This window comes from Hemitrygon akajei, unplaced genomic scaffold, assembly GCF_048418815.1.
Source record: "Hemitrygon akajei unplaced genomic scaffold, sHemAka1.3 Scf000058, whole genome shotgun sequence".
In the NCBI taxonomy this organism is placed as follows: Eukaryota; Metazoa; Chordata; class Chondrichthyes; order Myliobatiformes; family Dasyatidae; genus Hemitrygon; species Hemitrygon akajei.
Window position 1 is genome coordinate 886,691 of NW_027331944.1, and position 22,621 is coordinate 909,311.

At 58.6% G+C, this 22,621-nt stretch overlaps 1 protein-coding gene and 1 long non-coding RNA gene across 2 annotated transcripts in view; one reads left to right on the forward strand and one right to left on the reverse strand.

Annotated features, from left to right (window-relative positions):
* The window catches only part of LOC140721639 (uncharacterized), a 212,207-nt gene that overhangs the window by 123,912 nt on the left and 65,674 nt on the right, over nucleotides 1–22,621 (reverse strand). The gene's annotated exons all lie outside the window — the stretch shown is intronic.
* LOC140721608 (NACHT, LRR and PYD domains-containing protein 12-like) overlaps nucleotides 1,832–22,621 on the forward strand; it is an 81,127-nt gene continuing 60,337 nt past the window's right edge. The window contains exon 1 of the mRNA XM_073036420.1: nucleotides 1,832–2,222. Coding sequence (XP_072892521.1) covers nucleotides 1,849–2,222 — 374 coding nt within the window. The 5' untranslated portion in view covers nucleotides 1,832–1,848. The remainder of the gene's footprint in view (nucleotides 2,223–22,621) is intronic.

Sequence of the window (22,621 nt, forward strand, 5' to 3'; positions counted from 1 at the left end):
ATGTACCGTGTCTTCCGGAGGCATCGACGTTGAAAGAGGTCTTGGACAGAAGGTAGGGAGACCCCAATAACCTTCTCTGCTCCCCTAACCACCCCCTGCAAGGCTTTTTTGTCGGCAGCGCTGCAGCTGGAGTACCAGGTTGTGATGCAAAAGGTCAGCACACTCTCAACCACGCCTCTGTAGAATGTAGTTAAGATGTTAGTGGGGAGTGCTGCTTGTTTAAGCTTCCTCAGAAAGTGCAATCAGGGGAATGTTCACCTTCACAAATAACTAGAACCAGAACATGAGGATTGGACATTTTCAGGAACATCCATTGCTGTCAATTCCATGTCTGTGAACAGAATTTTACTTTCTGTCCTAATATCCATGGAAGCACTGAATTTATTCATGTAATCTCAAACACTGAATGCTGAAATACCGTTATAAAGTTCTTTGTCAGATGAGCCATTTAACGTTTTGAATATGTTCTCTGTTCCCATGGAAGATGTTCAGCAGAAACACAAGGACACTCTGCGGGCACAAACTGAAACACTGAGAGTGAACACGATCCTGATGAGGGAGAAGGTGAAGGTTTTCCAGCTGGCTGATCGATACGCTGAGCTCACGGTCATTTCTACTGTTCGAGATCGGAGACTGGTGGAACATGAGCTGCTGGCAAGAGGCAGAGACCATGAGGATTATAGAGAGGAACAACTCCGCAGACAGCTGGAAAAAATCCGTACTGATCAGTTATTCCAGAGCAGCTTTTCCCGGAGTAAATCCAAATCTGGGAGATCAGCAGCAGTGGCGGGAGTCCCGGGGATCGGGAAAACAACGATTGTACAAAAGATTGTTTATGACTGGGCCATGGGGAAAATATACCAACAGTTCCAATTTGTCTTCAGTTTCAAATTCCGAGATTTAAACACCATTAATTGTAGAATAAACCTGAGGGAACTGATTCTGGATCAGTATCCTTACTTTGGGAATTTCCTGAGAGAAGTCTGGAAGAACCGAAAGGGAATACTGTTTATATTCGATGGTTTGGATGAATTCAAACACAAAATCAATTTTGAGGACAGTCGGAGAGATACAGAACGCAAGCACCACTGCCCAGATCCCGAGTGGAGGTGTGAAGTGTCGGATATTGTGTACAGTTTAATCCAGGGCAAACTGCTCCCAGGGTGTTCAGTGCTGGTGACCACCCGCCCCACTGCGTTACATTTAATGGAAAAGGCAAAGATCGCTGTCTGGGCTGAAATCCTGGGATTTGTTGATGAGGAACGGAAGGAATATTTCATCAGACATTTTGAAGATCAGACGGTGGCGGAAGCTGTTTTCAAACACGTGAAGGAGAACGAGATCCTGTACACCATGAGCTACAACCCCTCCTACTGCTGGATCCTCGCTCTGGCACTGGGCCCCTTCTTCACAAAAAGAGTCAGGGACCCACAGCAAGTTCCCAAGACTATCACCCAGCTATATTCCTACTATATTTACAACATCCTGAAAAACCACGGCCGTGAGATTGAGAACCCCCGTGATGTGTTACTCAGGGTTGGTCAGATGGCCTTCAGAGGAGTGTCCGAGAAGAAGATTGTGTTTACAGATGGAGATTTGATCAAGTACAATCTTCAGCCTTCCCAGTTCCTGTCCGGGTTCCTGATGGAGCTTTTGGAGAGAGAGGGTTCTGCCCAGAGCGTGGTGTACACATTCCCACACCTCACCATCCAAGAGTTTGTAGCTGCAGTCGCACAATTCCTGAATCAACATCCTGGGGATATCCTGATATTCCTCACTGAAGCCCACAACACGACAGACAGGCGATTTGAGGTATTTCTCCGTTTTGTTGCTGGTCTCTCCTCCCCAATGACAGCTCGGGGCCTGGAGGAGTTTCTGGGTCCATTTCTTCATGAAACAACCTGCCGGGTGATTGACTGGGTGAAGGAGGAGGTTAAACGCAAGAGTGGAAACACAGGGAGTGAAGCTGGTAAAAGGAGCCTCCTGAACACATTGCACTACCTGTTTGAGTCTCAGAATCGTGGACTGGCTCAGGACGCATTGGGATCTGTGGAAACACTTTCATTCAGTAGAATGACACTGACCCCGATTGACTGCGCTGTCCTGTCTCATGCCATCGGACTCTGTGAAACAATAAAACACCTCGACCTGGGGAACTGCCACATTCAGTGTGAAGGAATCCAGCGGCTGGGACCCGGGCTGCACAAGTGCCAGGAGTTGAGGTAACTTGATTTATCTCTCACTCAGAACTGTGAAATTGTTTTATTGTGTCATTTCAATGTAAAAGGATTTGGGTTAAACTGTGATAAATCAGATTGTGAAGAATTGTGACAACTGCCCGGGGATCGGTCAGTAACTCCCCAAGGATAGGAGGGTTCTGTGGTTCATTGTGAAGGGATGTTGGAGACTTCATCAGATCAGTGAACAACGGCCATTGGTTTAATGGTGGTAAATCACAGGAATGGCCGTGTTTCCTGCTGCCTGTGACACGTCCATTGACAATGTTCCTTCTCACTGTTACTGACACCCAGACCGACACTGACTGCAGCAGGTGGGTCAGAGATTCACAACCCCTTCCCGGTGAGGGACAAGAGACCGTCAGCAGACTGTCCCAGTGAGAAGGAAAGAAATACCATTGTGAGATTGCCCTCCCCTGCCCTTGATAGTGTGTGACTTTGCTCACTACCAGATACACAGAGAGCGAGGCCGCATCTCCTCTGGGACTCTGTTCAGACCCAACACACACGTACAAAAATTTTCTGCATCCTCTCGTCTTGTAGGATTATCGTTTACCCTTGGAATCCTCCTGTGGGACTTTTTATCCCAATCCCCCTTCGATTCTTAGGGATCTCGTCGCCATCCCCATTCCTCCTGTCGGCTCTCTATTACCCTTTCCTCATCCTCCAGTGGAATGTCTTTTACCCACCCCCCCTTCCTACAGTGGATACTCTCTTCCTCATCCCCCTTCCTCCTGTGGGATCTCGCTCCCCCATCCCCCTTCCTCCTGTAGGATCTCACTCCCCCAACCCCCTTCCTCCTGTGGGATCTCTCTCCCCCAACCCCCTTCCTCCTGTGGGATCTCTCTCCCCCATTCCACTTTCTACTGTGGGTTCTCTCTCCTCCATCCACCTTCCTCATGTGGGAACTCTCTTCCCCATCCCCCTTCCTCCTGTGGGATCTCTCTTCCCCATCCCCCTTCCTCCTGTGGGATCTCTCTCCCCCATTCCCCTTTCTACTGTGGGTTCTCTCTCCTCCATCCACCTTCCTCCTGTGGGAACTCTCTCCCCTATCCACCTTCCTCCTGTGGGAACTCTCTCCTCCAACCCCCATCCTCCTGTGGGATCAATCATCCCCATCCCTCTTCCTCCTGTGGGATATCTCTCACCCATCCCCCATCCTCCTGTGGGATCTCTCTCCCCCATCCCCTTTCCTCCTGTGGGAACTCTCTCACACATCCCCCTTCCTCCTGTGGGACCTCCATCCCCCATCCCCCTTCCTCCTGTGGGATCTCTCTCCCCTATCTCCCTTCCGCCTGTGGGATCTCTCTTCCCCATCCCTCTTCCTCCTGTGGGATCTGCCTCCGCCATCTCCATTCCTCCTGTGGGAACTCTCTTCCCAATCCCATTCCTCCTGTGGGATCTCTCTCCCCCAACCCCCTTCCTCCTGTGGGATCTCTCTCTCCCATCCCCCTTCCTCCTGTGGGCACTCTCTCCTCCATTCCTCTTCCTCTTGTGGGATCTCTCTCCACCATCCGCCTTCTCTTGTGGGATCTCTCTCCCACATCCCCCTTCCTCTTGTGGGATCTCTCTCCACCATCCGCCTTCTCCTGTGGGATCTCTCTCCCCCATCCCCCTTCCTCCTGTGGGATCTCGCTCTCCCATCCCCCTTCCTCCTGTGGGCTCTCTCTCCTCCATTCCGCTTCCTCTTGTGGGATCTCTCTCCACCATCCGCCTTCTCCTGTGGGATCTCTCTCCCACATCTCCCTTCCTCCAGTGGGATCTCTCTCTCCCATCCCCCTTCCTCCTGTGGCATCCCTCTCCCACATCCCTCTTCCTCCTGTGGGATCTCTCTCCCCCATCCCCCTTCCTGCTGTGGGATCTCTCCCCCCCATCCCCCTTCCTCCTGTCGGATCTCTCACTCCCATTCCGCTTCCTCTTGTGGGATCTCTCACCACCATCCGCCTTCTCCTGTGGGATCTCTCTCCCACATCTCCCTTCCTCCTGTGGGATCTCTCTCTCCCATCCCCCTTCCTCCTGTGGGCTCTCTCTCCTCCATCCCCCTTCCTCCTGTGGGATCACTCTCCCCCATCCCCCTTCCTCCTGTGGGACCTCTATTCTCCATCCCATCCTCCTGTGGGATCAATCATCCCCATCCCACTTCCTCCTCTGGGATATCTCTCCCACATCCCTCTTCCTCCTGTGGGTTCTCCCTTCCCCATCCCCCTTCCTCCTGTGGGATCCCTCTCCCACATCCCTCTTCCTCCTGTGAGACCTCTATTCTCCATCCCATCCTCCTGTGGGATCAATCATCCCCATCCCCCTTCCTCCTGTGGGATATCTCTCCCCCATCCCCCTTCCTCCTGTGGGAACTCTCTCGCCCATCCCACTTCCTCCTGTGGGATCTCTCTCCCCCATCCCCCTTCCTGCTGTGGGATCTCTCTCCTCCATCACCCGTCCTACTGTGGGATCTCTCTCCCCCATCCCCCATCCTCCTGTGGGAACTCTCTCCCCCATCCCCCTTCCTCCTGTCGGATCTCTCACCCCCATCCCCCTTCCTCCTGTGGGAACTCTCTCGCCCATCCCACTTCCTCCTGTGGGATCTCTCTCCCCCATCCCCCTTCCTGCTGTGGGATCTCTCTCCTCCATCACCCGTCCTCCTGTGGGATCTCTCTCCCCCATCCCCCATCCTCCTGTGGGAACTCTCTCCCCCATCCCCCTTCCTCCTGTCGGATCTCTCACCCCCATCCCCCTTCCTCCTGTGGGAGCTCTCTCCCCCAACAACCTTTCTCCTGTGGGATCTCTCTCCCCCATCCCCCAACCTCCTGTGGGAACTCTCTCCCCTATCCCCCTTCCTCTTGTGGGATCTCTCCCCCAACCCCCTTCCTCCTGTGGGATCTCTCTTCTCCATCCCCCTTCCTCCTGTGGGATCTCACTTCCCCATCCCCCTTCCTCCTGTGGTATCTCTCTTCCCCATTCCCGTTCCTCCTGTGATAACTCTCTCCCCCATCCCCCTTCCTCCTGTGGGAGCTCTCTCCCCCATCCCCCTTCCTCCTGAAGTACCTCTCTCCCCCATCCCCCTTCGTCCTGGGGGATCTCTCTCCACCATCCCACTTCCTCCTGTGGGATCACCCTTCCCCATCACCCTTCGTCCTGTGGGATCTCTCTTCCCCATCCCCGTTCCTCCTGTGGTATCTCTCTCCCACATCCCCCTTCCTCCTGTGGGAGCTCTCTCCGCCATCCCCCTTCCTCCTGAAGGACCTCGCTCCCCCATCCCCCTTCGTCCTGGGGGAACTCTCTCCACCATCCCACTTCCTCCTGTGGGATTTCTCCCCCGCCACCCCCCTTCCTCCTGTGGGATCTCTCTCTCCCAACCCCCTTCCTCCTGTGGGCTCTCTCTCCTCCATCCCCCTTCCCCCTGTGGGATCTCTCTCGCCCATCCCCCTACCTCCTGTGGGACCTCTATTCTCCATCCCGTCCTCCTGTGGGATCAATCATCCCCATCCCTCTTCCTCCTGTGGGATGTCTCTCCCCCATCCGCCTTCCTCCTGTGGGTTCTCTCGCCCCCATCCCCCTACATCCTGTGGGACCTCTATTCTCCATCCCCCTTCCTCCTGTGGGTTCTCTCTCCCCCATCCCCCTACATCCTGTGGGACCTCTATTCTCCATCCCATCCTCCTGTGGGATCTCTCTCTCCCATCCCCCTTCCTCCTGTGGGCTCTCTCTCCTCCATCCCCCTTCCTCCTGTGGGCTCTCTCTCCTCCATTCCGCTTCCTCTTGTGGGATCTCTCTCCACCATCCGCCTTCTCCTGTGGGATCTCTCTCCCACATCTCCCTTCCTCCTGTGGGATCTCTCTCTCCCATCCCCCTTCCTCCTGCGGGCTCTCTCTCCTCCATCCCCCTTCCTCCTGTGGGATCTCTCTCCCCCATTCCCCTTCCTCCTGTGGGACCTCTATTCTCCATCCCATCCTCCTGTGGGATCAATCATCCCCATCCCCCTTCCTCTGTGGGATATCTCTCCCCCATCCCCCTTCCTCCTGTGGGTTCTCTCTTCCCCATCCCCCTTCCTCCTGTGGGATCCCTCTCCCACATCGCTCTTCCTACTGTGGGACCTCTATTCTCCATCCCATCCTCCTGTGGGATCAATCATCCCCATCCCCCTTCCTCCTGTGGGATATCTCTCACCCATCCCCAATACTCCTGTGGGATCTCTCTCCCCCATCCCCCTTCCTCCTGTGGGAACTCTCTCACACATCCCCCTTCCTCCTGTGGGACCTCCATCCCCCATCCCCCTTCCTCCTGTGGGATCTCTCTCCCCTATCTCCCATCCTCCTGTGGGATCTCTCTTCCCCATCCCTCTTCCTCCTGTGGGATCTGCCTCCCCCATCTCCATTCCTCCTGTGGGAACTCTCTTCCCAATCCCATTCCTCCTGTGGGATCTCTCTCCCCCAACCCCCTTCCTCCTGTGGGATCTCTCTCTCCCATCCCCCTTCCTCCTGTGGGCACTCTCTCCTCCATTCCTCTTCCTCTTGTGGGATCTCTCTCCACCATCTGCCTTCTCCTGTGGGATCTCTCTCCCACATCCCCCTTCCTCTTGTGGGATCTCTCTCCACCATCCGCCTTATCCTGTGGGATCTCTCTCCCCCATCCCCCTTCCTCCTGTGGGATCTCTCTCCCCCAACAACCTTTCTCCTGTGGGATCTCTCTCCCCCATCCCCCAGCCTCCTGTGGGAACTCTCTCCCCTATCCCCCTTCCTCTTGTGGGATCTCTCCCCCAACCCCCTTCCTCCTGTGGGATCTCTCTTCTCCATCCCCCTTCCTCCTGTGGGATCTCACTTCCCCATCCCCCTTCCTCCTGTGGTATCTCTCTTCCCCATTCCCGTTCCTCCTGTGGTAACTCTCTCCCCCATCCCCCTTCCTCCTGTGGGAGCTCTCTCCCCCATCCCCCTTCCTCCTGAAGTACCTCTCTCCCCCATCCCCCTTCGTCCTGGGGGATCTCTCTCCACCATCCCACTTCCTCCTGTGGGATCACCCTTCCCCATCACCCTTCGTCCTGTGGGATCTCTCTTCCCCATCCCCGTTCCTCCTGTGGTATCTCTCTCCCACATCCCCCTTCCTCCTGTGGGAGCTCTCTCCGCCATCCCCCTTCCTCCTGAAGGACTTCGCTCCCCCATCCCCCTTCGTCCTGGGGGAACTCTCTCCACCATCCCACTTCCTCCTGTGGGATTTCTCCCCCGCCACCCCCCTTCCTCCTGTGGGATCTCTCTCTCCCAACCCCCTTCCTCCTGTGGGCTCTCTCTCCTCCATCCCCCTTCCCCCTGTGGGATCTCTCTCGCCCATCCCCCTACCTCCTGTGGGACCTCTATTCTCCATCCCGTCCTCCTGTGGGATCAATCATCCCCATCCCTCTTCCTCCTGTGGGATGTCTCTCCCCCATCCGCCTTCCTCCTGTGGGTTCTCTCGCCCCCATCCCCCTACATCCTGTGGGACCTCTATTCTCCATCCCCCTTCCTCCTGTGGGTTCTCTCTCCCCCATCCCCCTACATCCTGTGGGACCTCTATTCTCCATCCCATCCTCCTGTGGGATCTCTCTCTCCCATCCCCCTTCCTCCTGTGGGCTCTCTCTCCTCCATCCCCCTTCCTCCTGTGGGATCTCTCTCCCCCATCCCCCTTCCTCCTGTGGGATCTCGCTCTCCCATCCCCCTTCCTCCTGTGGGCTCTCTCTCCTCCATTCCGCTTCCTCTTGTGGGATCTCTCTCCACCATCCGCCTTCTCCTGTGGGATCTCTCTCCCACATCTCCCTTCCTCCTGTGGGATCTCTCTCTCCCATCCCCCTTCCTCCTGCGGGCTCTCTCTCCTCCATCCCCCTTCCTCCTGTGGGATCTCTCTCCCCCATTCCCCTTCCTCCTGTGGGACCTCTATTCTCCATCCCATCCTCCTGTGGGATCAATCATCCCCATCCCCCTTCCTCTGTGGGATATCTCTCCCCCATCCCCCTTCCTCCTGTGGGTTCTCTCTTCCCCATCCCCCTTCCTCCTGTGGGATCCCTCTCCCACATCCCTCTTCCTACTGTGGGACCTCTATTCTCCATCCCATCCTCCTGTGGGATCAATCATCCCCATCCCCCTTCCTCCTGTGGGATATCTCTCACCCATCCCCAATACTCCTGTGGGATCTCTCTCCCCCATCCCCCTTCCTCCTGTGGGAACTCTCTCACACATCCCCCTTCCTCCTGTGGGACCTCCATCCCCCATCCCCCTTCCTCCTGTGGGATCTCTCTCCCCTATCTCCCATCCTCCTGTGGGATCTCTCTTCCCCATCCCTCTTCCTCCTGTGGGATCTGCCTCCCCCATCTCCATTCCTCCTGTGGGAACTCTCTTCCCAATCCCATTCCTCCTGTGGGATCTCTCTCCCCCAACCCCCTTCCTCCTGTGGGATCTCTCTCTCCCATCCCCCTTCCTCCTGTGGGCACTCTCTCCTCCATTCCTCTTCCTCTTGTGGGATCTCTCTCCACCATCTGCCTTCTCCTGTGGGATCTCTCTCCCACATCCCCCTTCCTCTTGTGGGATCTCTCTCCACCATCCGCCTTATCCTGTGGGATCTCTCTCCCCCATCCCCCTTCCTCCTGTGGGATCTCGCTCTCCCATCCCCCTTCCTCCTGTGGGCTCTCTCTCCTCCATTCCGCTTCCTCTTGTGGGATCTCTCTCCACCATCCGCCTTCTCCTGTGGGATCTCTCTCCCACATCTCCCTTCCTCCTGTGGGATCTCTCTCTCCCATCCCCCTTCCTCCTGTGGGCTCTCTCTCCTCCATCCCCCTTCCTCCTGTGGGATCTCTCTCCCCCATCCCCCTTCCTCCTGTGGGACCTCTATTCCCCATTCCATCCTCCTGTGGGATCAATCATCCCCATCCCCCTTCCTCCTGTGGGATATCTCTCCCCCATCCCCCTTCCTCCTGTGGGTTGTCTCTTCCCCATCCCCCTTCCTCATGTGGGATCCCTCTCCCACATCCCTCTTCCTCCTGTGGGACCTCTATTCTCCATCCCATCCTCCTGTGGGATCAATCATCCCCATCCCACTTCCTCCTCTGGGATATCTCTCCCCCATCCCCCTTCCTCCTGTCGGAACTCTCTCCCCCATCCCCCTTCCTCCTGTGGGATCTCTCTCCCCCATCCCCCTACCTGCTGTGGGATCTCTCCCCTCCATCACCCGTCCTCCTGTGGGATCTCTCTCCCCCATCCCCCTTCCTCCTGTCGGATCTCTCACCCCCATTCCGCTTCCTCTTGTGGGATCTCTCTCCACCATCCGCCTTCTCCTGTGGGATCTCTCTCCCACATCTCCCTTCCTCCTGTGGGATCTCTCTCCTCCATCTCCCTTCCTCCTGTGGGATCTCTCTCCCCCATCCCCCATCCTCCTGAAGGACCTCTCTCCCCCATCCCCCTTCGTCCTGGGGGATCTCTCTCCACCATCCCACTTCCTCCTGTGGGATCACCCTTCCCCATCACCCTTCGTCCTGTGGGATCTCTCTTCCCAATCCCCGTTCCTCCTGTGGTATCTCTCTCCCACATCCCCCTTCCTCCTGTGGGAGCTCTCTCCGCCATCCCCCTTCCTCCTGAAGGACCTCTCTCCCCCATCCCCCTTCGTCCTGGGGGAACTCTCTCCACCATCCCACTTCCTCCTGTAGGATTTCTCCCCCCCCACCCCCCTTCCTCCTGTGGGATCTCTCTCTCCCAACCCCCTTCCTCCTGTGGGCTCTCTCTCCTCCATCCCCCTTCCCCCTGTGGGATCTCTCTCGCCCATCCCCCTACCTCCTGTGGGACCTCTATTCTCCATCCCGTCCTCCTGTGGGATCAATCATCCCCATCCCTCTTCCTCCTGCGGGATGTCTCTCCCCCATCCGCCTTCCTCCTGTGGGTTCTCTCGCCCCCATCCCCCTACATCCTGTGGGACCTCTATTCTCCATCCCCCTTCCTCCTGTGGGTTCTCTCTCCCCCATCCCCCTACATCCTGTGGGACCTCTATTCTCCATCCCATCCTCCTGTGGGATCTCTCTCTCCCATCCCCCTTCCTCCTGTGGGCTCTCTCTCCTCCATCCCCCTTCCTCCTGTGGGATCTCTCTCCCCCATCCCCCTTCCTCCTGTGGGATCTCGCTCTCCCATCCCCCTTCCTCCTGTGGGCTCTCTCTCCTCCATTCCGCTTCCTCTTGTGGGATCTCTCTCCACCATCCCCCTTCTCCTGTGGGATCTCTCTCCCACATCTCCCTTCCTCCTGTGGGATCTCTCTCTCCCATCCCCCTTCCTCCTGTGGGCTCTCTCTCCTCCATCCCCCTTCCTCCTGTGGGATCTCTCTCCCCCATTCCCCTTCCTCCTCTGGGACCTCTATTCTCCATCCCATCCTCCTGTGGGATCAATCATCCCCATCCCCCTTCCTCTGTGGTATCTCTCTTCCCCATCCCCGTTCCTCCTGTGGTAACTCTCTCCCCCATCCCCATTCCTCCTGTGGGAGCTCTCTCCCCCATCCCCCTTATTCCTGAAGGACCTCTCTCCCCCATCCCCCTTCGTCCTGGGGGATCTCTCTCCACCATCCCACTTCCTCCTGTGGGATCACCCTTCCCCATCACCCTTCGTCCTGTGGGATCTCTCTTCCCCATCCCCGTTCCTCCTGTGGTATCTCTCTCCCACATCCCCCTTCCTCCTGTGGGAGCTCTCTCCGCCATCCCCCTTCCTCCTGAAGGACCTCGCTCCCCCATCCCCTTTCGTCCTGGGGGAACTCTCTCCACCATCCCACTTCCTCCTGTGGGATTTCTCCCCCGCCACCCCCCCTTCCTCCTGTGGGATCTCTCTCTCCCAACCCCCTTCCTCCTGTGGGCTCTCTCTCCTCCATCCCCCTTCCCCCTGTGGGATCTCTCTCGCCCATCCCCCTACCTCCTGTGGGACCTCTATTCTCCATCCCGTCCTCCTGTGGGATCAATCATCCCCATCCCTCTTCCTCCTGTGGGATTTCTCCCCCGCCACCCCCCCTTCCTCCTGTGGGATCTCTCTCTCCCAACCCCCTTCCTCCTGTGGGCTCTCTCTCCTCCATCCCCCTTCCCCCTGTGGGATCTCTCTCGCCCATCCCCCTTCCTCCTGTGGGCACTCTCTCCTCCATTCCTCTTCCTCTTGTGGGATCTCTCTCCACCATCTGCCTTCTCCTGTGGGATCTCTCTCCCACATCCCCCTTCCTCTTGTGGGATCTCTCTCCACCATCCGCCTTATCCTGTGGGATCTCTCTCCCCCATCCCCCTTCCTCCTGTGGGATCTCGCTCTCCCATCCCCCTTCCTCCTGTGGGCTCTCTCTCCTCCATTCCGCTTCCTCTTGTGGGATCTCTCTCCACCATCCGCCTTCTCCTGTGGGATCTCTCTCCCACATCTCCCTTCCTCCTGTGGGATCTCTCTCTCCCATCCCCCTTCCTCCTGTGGGCTCTCTCTCCTCCATCCCCCTTCCTCCTGTGGGATCTCTCTCCCCCATCCCCCTTCCTCCTGTGGGACCTCTATTCCCCATTCCATCCTCCTGTGGGATCAATCATCCCCATCCCCCTTCCTCCTGTGGGATATCTCTCCCCCATCCCCCTTCCTCCTGTGGGTTGTCTCTTCCCCATCCCCCTTCCTCATGTGGGATCCCTCTCCCACATCCCTCTTCCTCCTGTGGGACCTCTATTCTCCATCCCATCCTCCTGTGGGATCAATCATCCCCATCCCACTTCCTCCTCTGGGATATCTCTCCCCCATCCCCCTTCCTCCTGTCGGAACTCTCTCCCCCATCCCCCTTCCTCCTGTGGGATCTCTCTCCCCCATCCCCCTACCTGCTGTGGGATCTCTCCCCTCCATCACCCGTCCTCCTGTGGGATCTCTCTCCCCCATCCCCCTTCCTCCTGTCGGATCTCTCACCCCCATTCCGCTTCCTCTTGTGGGATCTCTCTCCACCATCCGCCTTCTCCTGTGGGATCTCTCTCCCACATCTCCCTTCCTCCTGTGGGATCTCTCTCCTCCATCTCCCTTCCTCCTGTGGGATCTCTCTCCCCCATCCCCCATCCTCCTGAAGGACCTCTCTCCCCCATCCCCCTTCGTCCTGGGGGATCTCTCTCCACCATCCCACTTCCTCCTGTGGGATCACCCTTCCCCATCACCCTTCGTCCTGTGGGATCTCTCTTCCCAATCCCCGTTCCTCCTGTGGTATCTCTCTCCCACATCCCCCTTCCTCCTGTGGGAGCTCTCTCCGCCATCCCCCTTCCTCCTGAAGGACCTCTCTCCCCCATCCCCCTTCGTCCTGGGGGAACTCTCTCCACCATCCCACTTCCTCCTGTAGGATTTCTCCCCCCCCACCCCCCTTCCTCCTGTGGGATCTCTCTCTCCCAACCCCCTTCCTCCTGTGGGCTCTCTCTCCTCCATCCCCCTTCCCCCTGTGGGATCTCTCTCGCCCATCCCCCTACCTCCTGTGGGACCTCTATTCTCCATCCCGTCCTCCTGTGGGATCAATCATCCCCATCCCTCTTCCTCCTGCGGGATGTCTCTCCCCCATCCGCCTTCCTCCTGTGGGTTCTCTCGCCCCCATCCCCCTACATCCTGTGGGACCTCTATTCTCCATCCCCCTTCCTCCTGTGGGTTCTCTCTCCCCCATCCCCCTACATCCTGTGGGACCTCTATTCTCCATCCCATCCTCCTGTGGGATCTCTCTCTCCCATCCCCCCTTCCTCCTGTGGGCTCTCTCTCCTCCATCCCCCTTCCTCCTGTGGGATCTCTCTCCCCCATCCCCCTTCCTCCTGTGGGATCTCGCTCTCCCATCCCCCTTCCTCCTGTGGGCTCTCTCTCCTCCATTCCGCTTCCTCTTGTGGGATCTCTCTCCACCATCCCCCTTCTCCTGTGGGATCTCTCTCCCACATCTCCCTTCCTCCTGTGGGATCTCTCTCTCCCATCCCCCTTCCTCCTGTGGGCTCTCTCTCCTCCATCCCCCTTCCTCCTGTGGGATCTCTCTCCCCCATTCCCCTTCCTCCTCTGGGACCTCTATTCTCCATCCCATCCTCCTGTGGGATCAATCATCCCCATCCCCCTTCCTCTGTGGTATCTCTCTTCCCCATCCCCGTTCCTCCTGTGGTAACTCTCTCCCCCCATCCCCATTCCTCCTGTGGGAGCTCTCTCCCCCATCCCCCTTATTCCTGAAGGACCTCTCTCCCCCATCCCCCTTCGTCCTGGGGGATCTCTCTCCACCATCCCACTTCCTCCTGTGGGATCACCCTTCCCCATCACCCTTCGTCCTGTGGGATCTCTCTTCCCCATCCCCGTTCCTCCTGTGGTATCTCTCTCCCACATCCCCCTTCCTCCTGTGGGAGCTCTCTCCGCCATCCCCCTTCCTCCTGAACGACCTCGCTCCCCCCATCCCCTTTCGTCCTGGGGGAACTCTCTCCACCATCCCACTTCCTCCTGTGGGATTTCTCCCCCGCCACCCCCCTTCCTCCTGTGGGATCTCTCTCTCCCAACCCCCTTCCTCCTGTGGGCTCTCTCTCCTCCATCCCCCTTCCCCCTGTGGGATCTCTCTCGCCCATCCCCCTACCTCCTGTGGGACCTCTATTCTCCATCCCGTCCTCCTGTGGGATCAATCATCCCCATCCCTCTTCCTCCTGTGGGATGTCTCTCCCCCATCCGCCTTCCTCCTGTGGGTTCTCTCGCCCCCATCCCCCTACATCCTGTGGGACCACTATTCTCCATCCCCCTTCCTCCTGTGGGTTCTCTCTCCCCCATCCCCCTACATCCTGTGGGACCTCTATTCTCCATCCCATCCTCCTGTGGGATCTCTCTCTCCCATCCCCCTTCCTCCTGTGGGCTCTCTCTCCTCCATCCCCCTTCCTCCTGTGGGATCTCTCTCCCCCATCCCCCTTCCTCCTGTGGGATCTCGCTCTCCCCATCCCCCTTCCTCCTGTGGGCTCTCTCTCCTCCATTCCGCTTCCTCTTGTGGGATCTCTCTCCACCATCCGCCTTCTCCTGTGGGATCTCTCTCCCACATCTCCCTTCCTCCTGTGGGATCTCTCTCTCCCATCCCCCTTCCTCCTGCGGGCTCTCTCTCCTCCATCCCCCTTCCTCCTGTGGGATCTCTCTCCCCCATTCCGCTTTCTCCTGTGGGACCTCTATTCTCCATCCCATCCTCCTGTGGGATCAATCATCCCCATCCCCCTTCCTCTGTGGGATATCTCTCCCCCATCCCCCTTCCTCCTGTGGGTTCTCTCTTCCCCATCCCCCTTCCTCCTGTGGGATCCCTCTCCCACATCCCTCTTCCTACTGTGGGACCTCTATTCTCCATCCCATCCTCCTGTGGGATCAATCATCCCCATCCCCCTTCCTCCTGTGGGATATCTCTCACCCATCCCCAATCCTCCTGTGGGATCTCTCTCCCCCATCCCCTTCCTCCTGTGGGAACTCTCTCACACATCCCCCTTCCTCCTGTGGGACCTCCATCCCCCATCCCCCTTCCTCCTGTGGGATCTCTCTCCCCTATCTCCCATCCTCCTGTGGGATCTCTCTTCCCCATCCCTCTTCCTCCTGTGGGATCTGCCTCCCCCATCTCCATTCCTCCTGTGGGAACTCTCTTCCCAATCCCATTCCTCCTGTGGGATCTCTCTCCCCCAACCCCCTTCCTCCTGTGGGATCTCTCTCTCCCATCCCCCTTCCTCCTGTGGGCACTCTCTCCTCCATTCCTCTTCCTCTTGTGGGATCTCTCTCCACCATCTGCCTTCTCCTGTGGGATCTCTCTCCCACATCCCCCTTCCTCTTGTGGGATCTCTCTCCACCATCCGCCTTATCCTGTGGGATCTCTCTCCCCCATCCCCCTTCCTCCTGTGGGATCTCGCTCTCCCATCCCCCTTCCTCCTGTGGGCTCTCTCTCCTCCATTCCGCTTCCTCTTGTGGGATCTCTCTCCACCATCCGCCTTCTCCTGTGGGATCTCTCTCCCACATCTCCCTTCCTCCTGTGGGATCTCTCTCTCCCATCCCCCTTCCTCCTGTGGGCTCTCTCTCCTCCATCCCCCTTCCTCCTGTGGGATCTCTCTCCCCCATCCCCCTTCCTCCTGTGGGACCTCTATTCCACATTCCATCCTCCTGTGGGATCAATCATCCCCATCCCCCTTCCTCCTGTGGGATATCTCTCCCCCATCCCCCTTCCTCCTGTGGGTTGTCTCTTCCCCATCCCCCTTCCTCATGTGGGATCCCTCTCCCACATCCCTCTTCCTCCTGTGGGACCTCTATTCTCCATCCCATCCTCCTGTGGGATCAATCATCCCCATCCCACTTCCTCCTCTGGGATATCTCTCCCCCATCCCCCTTCCTCCTGTCGGAACTCTCTCCCCCATCCCCCTTCCTCCTGTGGGATCTCTCTCCCCCATCCCCCTCCTGCTGTGGGATCTCTCCCCTCCATCCACCCGTCCTCCTGTGGGATCCTCTCTCCCCCCATCCCCCTTCCTCCTGTCGGATCTCTCACCCCCATCCCCCTTCCTCCTGTGGGAGCTCTCTCCCCCAACAACCTTTCTCCGTGGGATCTCTCTCCCCCATCCCCCAACCTCCTGTGGGAACTCTCTCCCCTATCCCCCTTCCTCTTGTGGGATCTCTCACCCCAACCCCCCTTCTCCTGTGGGATCTCTCTTCTCCATCCCCCTTCCTCCTGTTGGGATCTCACTTCCCCATCCCCCTTCCTCCTGTGGTATCTCTCTTCCCCATCCCCGTTCCTCCTGTGGTAACTCTCTCCCCCCATCCCCCTTCCTCCTGTGGGAGCTCTCTCCCCCATCCCCCTTCCTCCTGAAGGACCTCTCTCCCCCATCCCCCTTCGTCCTGGGGGATCTATCTCCACCATCCCACTTCCTCCTGTGGGGATCACCCTTCCCCATCACCCTTCGTCCTGTGGGATCTCTCTTCCCAATCCCCGTTCCTCCTGTGGTATCTCTCTCCCACATCCCCCTTCCTCCTGTGGGAGCTCTCACCGCCATCCCCCCTTCCTCCTGAAGGACCTCTCTCCCCCATCCCCCTTCGTCCTGGGGGAACTCTCTCCACCATCCCCACTTCCTCCTGTGGGATTTCTCCCCCCCCACCCCCCTTCCTCCTGTAGGATCTCTCTCTCCCAACCCCCTTCCTCCTGTGGGCTCTCTCTCCTCCATCCCCCTTCCCCCTGTGGGATCTCTCTCGCCCATCCCCCTTCCTCCTGTGGGACCTCTATTCTCCATCCCGTCCTCCTGTGGGATCAATCATCCCCATCCCTCTTCCTCCTGTGGGATGTCTCTCCCCCATCCGCCTTCCTCCTGTGGGTTCTCTCTCCCCCATCCCCCTACATCCTGTGGGACCTCTATTCTCCATCCCATCCTCCTGTGGGATCTCTCTCTCCCATCCCCCTTCCTCCTGTGGGCTCTCTCTCCTCCATCCCCCTTCCTCCTGTGGGATCTCTCTCCCCCATCCCCCTTCCTCCTGTGGGATCTCGCTCTCCCATCCCCCTTCCTCTGTGGGCTCTCTCTCCTCCATTCCGCTTCCTCTTGTGGGATCTCTCTCCACCATCCGCCTTCTCCTGTGGGATCTCTCTCCCACATCTCCCTTCCTCCTGTGGGATCTCTCTCTCCCATCCCCCTTCCTCCTGTGGGATATCTCTCCCCCATCCCCCTTCCTCCTGTGGGATCCCTCTCCCACATCCCTCTTCCTCCTGTGGGACCTCTATTCTCCATCCCATCCTCCTGTGGGATCAATCATCCCCATCCCCCTTCCTCCTGTGGGATATCTCTCCCCAATCCCCCTTCCTCCTGTGGGAACTCTCTCGCCCATCCCCCCTTCCTCCTGTGGGATCTCTCTCGCCCATCCCCCCTTCCTGCTGTGGGATCTCTCTCCTCCATCACCCGTCCTCCTGTGGATCTCTCTCCTCCATCCCCCGTACTCCTGTGGGATCTTTCTCCCCTATCCCCCTTCCTCCTGTGGGAACTCTCTCCCCCATCCCCCTTCCTCCTGTGGGATCTCTCTCCCCCATCCCCCAACCTCCTGTGGGAAATCTCTCCCCTATCCCCCTTCCTCTTGCGGGATCTCTCCCCCAACCCCCCTTCCTCCTGTGGGATCTCTGTTCTCCATCCCCCTTCCTCCTGTGGGAACTCACTTCCCCATCCCCCTTCCTCCTGTGGTATCTCTCTTCCCCATCCCCGTTCCCTCCTGTGGTAACTCTCTCCCCCATCCCCCTTCCTCCTGTGGGAGCTCTCTCCCCCATCCCCCTTCCTCCTGAAGGACCTCTCTCCCCCAACCCCCTTCGTCCTGGGGGATCTCTCTCCACCATCCCACTTCCCTCCTGTGGGATCACCCTTCCCCATCACCCTTCGTCCTGTGGGATCTCTCTTCCCCATCCCCGTTCCTCCTGTGGTATCTCTCTCCCCCCATCCCCCTTCCTCCTGTGGGAGCTCTCTCCGCCATTCCCCTTCCTCCTGAAGGACCTCTCTTCCCCATCCCCCTTCGTCCTGGGGGATCTCTCTCCAACATCCCACTTCCTGCTGTGGGATTTCTCCCCCCACAACCCCCCATCCTCCTGTGGGATCTCTCTCCCCCCATCCCCCCTTCCCCCTGTGGGATCTCTCTCCTCCATCCCCCTTCCCCCCTGTGGGATCTCTCTCGGCCATCCCCCTACCTCCTGTGGGACCTCTATTCTCCATCCCATCCTCCTGTGGGATCAATCATCCGCATCCCTCTTCCTCCTGTGGGATGTCTCTCCCCCATCGGCCTTCCTCCTGTGGGTTCTCTCGCCCCATCCCCCTACATCCTGTGGGACCTCTATTCTCCATCCCCCTTCCTCCTGTGGGTTCTCTCTCCCCCCCTCCCCCTACATCCTGTGGACCTCTATTCTCCATCCCATCCTCCTGTGGGATCTCGCTCCCGCCATCCCCCTTCCTCCTGGGGGCTCTCTCTCCTCCATCCCCCTTCCTCCTGTGGGATCTCTCTCCCCCATCGCCCTTCCTCCTGTGGGGACCTCTATTCTCCATCCCATCCTCCTGTGGGATCAATCATCCCCATCCCCCTTCCTCCTGTGGGATCTCTCCGCCATCCCCCCTTCCTCCTGTGGGTTCTCTCTTCCCCATCCCCCTTACTCCGGTGGGGATCCCTCTCCAACATCCCTCTTCCTCCTGTGGGATCTCTCTCTCCCATCCCCCGTTCCTCCTGTGGGCTCTATCCCTCCATCCCTCCCCCTTCCTCCTGTGGGATCTCTCCTCCCCCATCCCCCTTCCTCCTGTGGGACCTCTATTCCCCATTCCATCCTCCTGTGGGATCAATCATCCCCATCCCCCTTCCTCCTGTGGGATATCTCTCCCCCATCCCCCTTCCTCCTGTGGGTTGTCTCTTCCCCATCCCCCTTCCTCATGTGGGATCCCTCTCCCACATCCCTCTTCCTCCTGTGGGACCTCTATTCTCCATCCCATCCTCCTGTGGGATCAATCATCCCCCATCCCACTTCCTCTTCTGGGATATCTCTCCCCCATCCCCCTTCCTCCTGTCCGGAACTCTCTCCCCCCCATCCCCCTTCCTCCTGTGGGATCTCTCTCCCCCCATCCCCCCTTCCTGCTGTGGGATCTCTCCCCTCCATCACCCGTCCTCCTGTGGGATCTCTCTCCCCCATCCCCCTTCCTCCTGTAGGATCTCTCACCCCCATTCCGCTTCCTCTTGTGGGATCTCTCTCCACCATCCGCCTTCTCCTGTGGGATCTCTCTCCCACATCTCCCCTTCCTCCTGTGGGATCTCTCTCCACCATCCCCCTTCCTCCTGTGGGATCTCTCTCCCCCCCATCCCCCTTCCTACTGTGGGACCTCTATTCTCCATCCATCCTCCTGTGGGATCAATCATCCCCATCCCACTTCCTCCTCTGGGATATCTCTCCCCCCATCCCTCTCCTCCTGTGGGTTCTCTCTCCTCCATCCCCCTTCCTCCTGTGGGATCTCTCTCCCCCATCCCCCTTCCTCCTGTGGGACCTCTATTCTCCATCCCATCCTCCTGTGGGATCAATCATCCCCATCCCACTTCCTCCTGTGGGATATCTCTCCCCCATCCCCCTTCCTCCTGTGGGATCCCTCTCCAACATCCCTCTTCCTCCTGTGGGACCTCTATTCTCCATCCCATCCTCCTGTGGGATCAATCATCCCCATCCCCCTTCCTACTGTGGGATATCTCTCCCCAATCCCCCTTCCTCCTGTGGGAACTCTCTCGCCCATCCCCCTTCCTCCTGTGGGATCTCTCTCCGCCCATCCCCCTTCCTGCTGTGGGAACCTCTCTCCCCCATCCCCCTTCCTCCTGTGGGATCTCTCTCCCCCCATCCCCCAACCTCCTGTGGGAACTCTCTCCCCTATCCCCCTTCCTCTTGCGGGATCTCTCCCCCAACCCCCTCTCCTCCTGTGGGATCTCTGTTCTCCATCCCCCTTCCTCCTGTGGGAACTCACTTCCCCATCCCCCTTCCTCCTGTGGTATCTCTCTTCCCCCATCCCCGTTCCTCCTGTGGTAACTCTCTCCCCCATCCCCCTTCCTCCTGTGGGAGCTCTCTCCCCCATCCCCCTTGCTCCTGAAGGACCTCTCTCCCCCATCCCCCTTCGTCCTGGGGGATCTCTCTCCACCATCCCCACTTCCTCCTGTGGGATCACCCTTCCCCATCACCCTTCGTCCTGTGGGATCTCTCTTCCCCATCCCCGTTCCTCCTGTGGTATCTCTCTCCCCCCATCCCCCTTCCTCCTGTGGGAGCTCTCTCCGCCATCCCCCTTCCTCCTGAAGGACCTCTCTTCCCCATCCCCCTTCGTCCTGGGGGATCTCTCTCCAACATCCCACTTCCTCCTGTGGGATTCTCCCCCACAACCCCCCCATCCTCCTGTGGGATCTCTCTCCCCCATCCCCCTTCCCCCTGTGGGATCTCTCTCCTCCATCCCCCTTCCCCCTGTGGGATCTCTCTCGGCCATCCCCCTACCTCCTGTGGGACCTCTATTCTCCATCCCATCCTCCTGTGGGATCAATCATCCGCATCCCTCTTCCTCCTGTGGGATGTCTCTCCCCCATCGGCCATCCTCCTGTGGGTTCTCTCGCCCCCATCCCCCTACATTCTGTGGGACCTCTATTCTCCATCCCCCTTCCTCCTGTGGGTTCTCTCTCCCCCATCCCCCTACATCCTGTGGGTTCTCTCTTCCCCATCCCCCTTACTCCGGTGGGATCCCTCTCCAACATCCCTCTTCCTCCTGTGGGACCTCTCATCCCCATCCCCCTTCTCCTGTGGGTTCTCTCTGCACCATCCCCCATCCTCCTGTGGGATCTCTCACCCCATCCCCCTTCCTCATGTGGGACCTCTATACTCCATCCCATCCTCCTGTAGGATCTCTCATCCCCATCCCCCTTCCTTCTGTGGGTACTCTCTCCTCCATCCCCCTTCCTCCTGGGGGATCTCTCTCCACCATCCCACTTCCTCCTGTGGGATCTCTCGTCCACATCCCCCTTCCTCTTGTGGGATCTCTCTCCCCCCCATCCCCTTCCTCCTGCGGGACCTCCCTTCCCCATCACCCTTTGTCCTGTGGGATCTCTATCCCCCATTCCCCTTCCTCCTTTGGGATCACTCTTTCCATCCCCCTTCCTCCTGTGGGATCTCACTTCCCCATCCCCCTTCCTCCGGTGGGATCTCTTCCCCATTCCGGTTCATCCTGTGGGATCTCTCTCCCCCATTCCCCTTTCTACTGTGGGTTCTCTTCCTCCATCCACCTTCCTCCTGTGGGAACTCTCTCCCCAATCCACCTTCCTCCTGCGGGAACTCTCTCCCACAACCCCCTTCCTCCTGTGGGATCTCTCTCCCCCCATTCCCCTTCCTCATGTGGGATCAATCATCCCCATCCCCCTTCCTCCTGTGGGATATCTCTCCCCAATCCCCCTTCCTCCTGTGGGTTCTCTCTTCCCCCATCCCCCTTCCTCATGTGGGATCCCTCTCCCACATCCCTCTTCCTCCTGTGGGACCTCTATTCTCCATCCCATCCTCCTGTGGGATCAATCATCCCCATCCCACTTCCTCCTGTGGGATATATCTCCCCCATCCCCCTTCCTCCTGTGGGAACTCTCTCCCCCCATCCCCCTTCCTCCTGTGGGATCTCTCTCCCCCCATCCCCCTTCCTGCTGTGGGATCTCTCCTCTCCATCACCCGTCCTCCTGTGGGATCTCTCTCCCCCCATCCCCCTTCCTCCTGTCGGATCTCTCAACCCGTTCCGCTTCCTCTTGTGGGATCTCTCTCCACCATCCGCCTTCTCCTGTGGGAAAGCTCTCCCACATCTCCCATCCTCCTGTGGGATCTCTCTCTCCCATCCCCCTTCCTCCTGTGGGCTCTATCTCCTCCACCCCCCTTCCTCCTATGGGATCTCTCTCACCCATCCCCCTCCTCCTGTGGGACCCTCTATTCTCCATCCCATCCTCCTGTGGGATCAATCAACCCCATCCCCCATTCCTCCTCTGGGATATCTCTCCGCCATCCTCTTCCTCCTGTGGGTTCTCTCTTCCCCCATCACCCTTCCTCCTGTGGGATCCCTCTCCCACATCGCTCTTCCCTCCTGTGGGACCTCTATTCTCCATCCCATCCTCCTGTGGGATCAATCATCCCCATCCCCCTTCCTCCTGTGGGATATCTCTCCCCCATCCCCCTTCCTCCTGTGGGATCCCTCTCCCACATCCCTCTTCCTCCTGTAGGACCTCTATTCTCCATCCCATCCTTCTGTGGGATCAATCATCCCCATCCCCCTTCCTCCTGTGGGATATCTCTCCCCCATCCCCCTTCCTCCTGTGGGAACTCTCTCGCCCATCCCCCTTCCTACTGTGGGATCTCTCTACCCCATCCCCCTTCCTGCTGTGGGATCTCTCTCCTCCATCACCCGTCCTCCTGTGGGATCTCTCTCCCCCATCCCCCATCCTCCTGTGGGATCTCTCTCCCCCATCACCCGTCCTCTTTTGGGAGGTCTCTCCCCCATCCCCCCTTCCTCCTGTGGGAGCTCTCTCCCCCAACAACCTTTCTCCTGTGGGATATCTCTCCCCCATCCCCCAACCTCCTGTGGGAACTCTCTCCCCTATCCCCCTTCCTCTTGTGGGATCTCTCCCCCAAACCCCCTTCCTCCAGTGGGATCTCTCTTCTCCATCCCCCTTCCTCCTCTGGGATTTCTCTCCGCCAATCCCCTTCCTCCTGTGGGATCTCACTTCCCCACCCCCCTTCCACCTGTGGTATCTCTCTTCCCCATCCCCGTTCCTCCTGTGGTAACTCTCTCCCCCATCCCCCTTCCTCCTGTGGGAGCTCTCTCCCCCATCCCCCTTCCTCCTGAAGGACCTCTCTCCCGCATCCCCCCTTCGTCCTGGGGGATCTCTCTCCACCATCCCACT